General features: G+C 44.4%; 1 protein-coding gene across 1 annotated transcript in view; it reads right to left on the bottom strand.

Moving 5' to 3' along the window:
* Positions 1-148: 148 nt before the first annotated feature.
* The window catches only part of ELOB (elongin B), a 15893-nt gene continuing 13660 nt past the window's right edge, over positions 149-2381 (bottom strand). The window contains exon 3 of the mRNA XM_015850688.1: positions 149-213. Within this exon, the coding sequence (XP_015706174.1) occupies positions 149-213 (65 nt within the window). The remainder of the gene's footprint in view (positions 214-2381) is intronic.

Here is a 2381-nt window from a genome sequence, read left to right as displayed (position 1 = left end):
ATGTGGTTTATGGGGGGGTATTGGGGTATTTGGGGTTCTAATGGGGGTTTATGGGGGGGTATTGGGGTATTTGGGTCTAATGGGGTCCTTATGGGGTCACTGCACTGGGGGTTCTCCGTTGCGCCCCCGGCCGAGTCCTGGGGTTTCATCACATGGAGTTCGGGGGGCTGGCAAAAAGAGCCAGTCGATGCCGAAGAGCTTCAAAACACTCGTCTGCATGGAAGAAATTGGGACCCAAAATTACACAAATCAACCCAAAAATCGATCCCAAAATCAACTGAAATGGAAAAATGGTCCACTGAATATGCCCCAAATGAGCCCAATAAATAGGATTAAATGGCCTCTAAAGGACCCGAAAATGGCCCCTAAATGGGACTAAAATGGGTCGAAAAAGGGACTAAAATTGAGCTTCAAAACAACTCGTCGTCAACACAACATGGACCAAATAGCACAAATCAACCCAAAATCACACAAAATCGACCCAAAATCAACTGAAATGGAACAAATGGGACAACATGGCCCCAATATGAGCCCAACAAATGGGACTTAAAATGTGCTTCAAAAACACTGGCGATCTGGGAACCAGCAAATGGACCAAATCAATGAAATCAAAACCCAAAATCAACAACACAAATGGGACGCAAAATGGCCCCAAATGGACCAAAATTGGCCACTAAAAGGAGCCCAAAAGGACCTAAAAGGACCCCAAAATGGACCTAAAATGGGGCCCAAAATGAAGCTTTCAAACACTCGTCTGGATGGAGAAAAGTGGACCGAGAGAATGCTGCAGCAGCAAATCAACCCAAAATCGACCCAAAATCAAACAGAAAGGAACAAATCGGCTTCAAAATGGCCCAAGATGCCCTAAAAGGAGCCCAAGAATGACCTTAAAAAATGAGCCAAATGAGCTTCCAAAACACTCGTCTGCAACCCACAAATGGACCAAAAATCACCAGAAATCAACCCAAAATCAACCCAAAATCAACAGAAAATCAACAGAAAATGGGACCAAAATGGCCCTAAACAGGACCCAAAATGGGGTCCAAAAATGGCCCACAAATGGGGGACTAAATGGGTCTAAAAGGGACTAAAATGAGCCCAAAATGACCCCAAAAGGACCTAAAATGGGACCAAAATGGGTCCAAAAGGTACTAAAATGGCTTCTAAAAAGGCGACCAAAAAATGGCCCTAAAAGAGACCCCAAAATGGCGACCAAAATGGGTCAAGCGGGACTAAAATGAGCCTCTCAAAACACCGTCTGCAACCAGAAATGGACCAAATCACCAGAACATCAACCCAAAATCGACCAAAAATCAACAGAAATGGAACGAATGGGTCCAACGCCCCAAAATGGCCCTAAAAGGACCCAAAATGTCCTAAAATGGGACCAAAATGGCCCCAAATGGGACTAAAATGGGTCCAAATGGGACCAAAATGGCCCTAAAAGGACCCCAAAAGGACCTAAAATGGGACCAAAATGGGTCCAAATGAGCCCAAAATGGCCCTAAATGGGACTAAAATGGGTCTAAAAGGGACTAAAATGAGCTTCAAAACACTCGTCTGCAACCACAAATGGACCAAAATCAGCTGAAATCAACCCAAAATCAACAGAAATCAACAGAAATGGGACCAAAATGGCCCCAAATGGGACCAAAATGGCCCTAAAAGGACCCCAAAAGGACCTAAAAGGAGCCCAAAATGACCTAAAATGGGCCCAAAATGAGCTTCAAAACACTCGTCTGGAACCAGAAATGGACCAAAATCACCAGAAATCAACCCAAAATCGACACAAAATCAACTGAAATGGGAACAAATGGGTCCAAAATGGCCCTAAAAGGAGCCCAAATGGGACTAAAATGGGACCAAAATGGGTCCAAAAGGGACTAAAATGGGTCCAAAAGGGACTCAAATGAGCTTCAAAACACTCGTCTGGAACCAGAAATGGACCAAAATCAGCTGAAATCAACCCAAAATCGACCCAAAATCAACTGAAATGGGAACAAATGGGACCAAAATGGCCCCAAATGAGCCCAAAATGGGACTACAATGAGCTTCAAAACACTCGTCTGCAACCGCAAATGGACCAAAATCACCACAAATCAACCCAAAATCAACACAAAATCGACCCAAAATCAACTGAAATGGGAACAAATGGGTCCAAAATGGCCCTAAAAGGACCCAAAATGGGTCCAAAAGGGACTAAAATGGGTCCAAAATGGGACTAAAATGGCCCTAAAAGGACCCGAAATGGGTCCAAAAGGGACTAAAATGGGTCCAAATGGGACTAAAATGGGTCCAAAATGGCCCTAAAATGGGGCCCAAATGGACCCAAATGGGACCAAAATGGGTCCAAAAGGGACTAAAATGGGTCCAAATGGGAC

The sequence above is a fragment of the Coturnix japonica genome, unplaced genomic scaffold (assembly GCF_001577835.2).
Source record: "Coturnix japonica isolate 7356 unplaced genomic scaffold, Coturnix japonica 2.1 chrUnrandom512, whole genome shotgun sequence".
Lineage (NCBI taxonomy): Eukaryota > Metazoa > Chordata > Aves > Galliformes > Phasianidae > Coturnix > Coturnix japonica.
The sequence above is the reverse complement of the archived record's forward strand: the minus strand, read 5'-3'. Positions and strand labels throughout refer to the sequence as shown.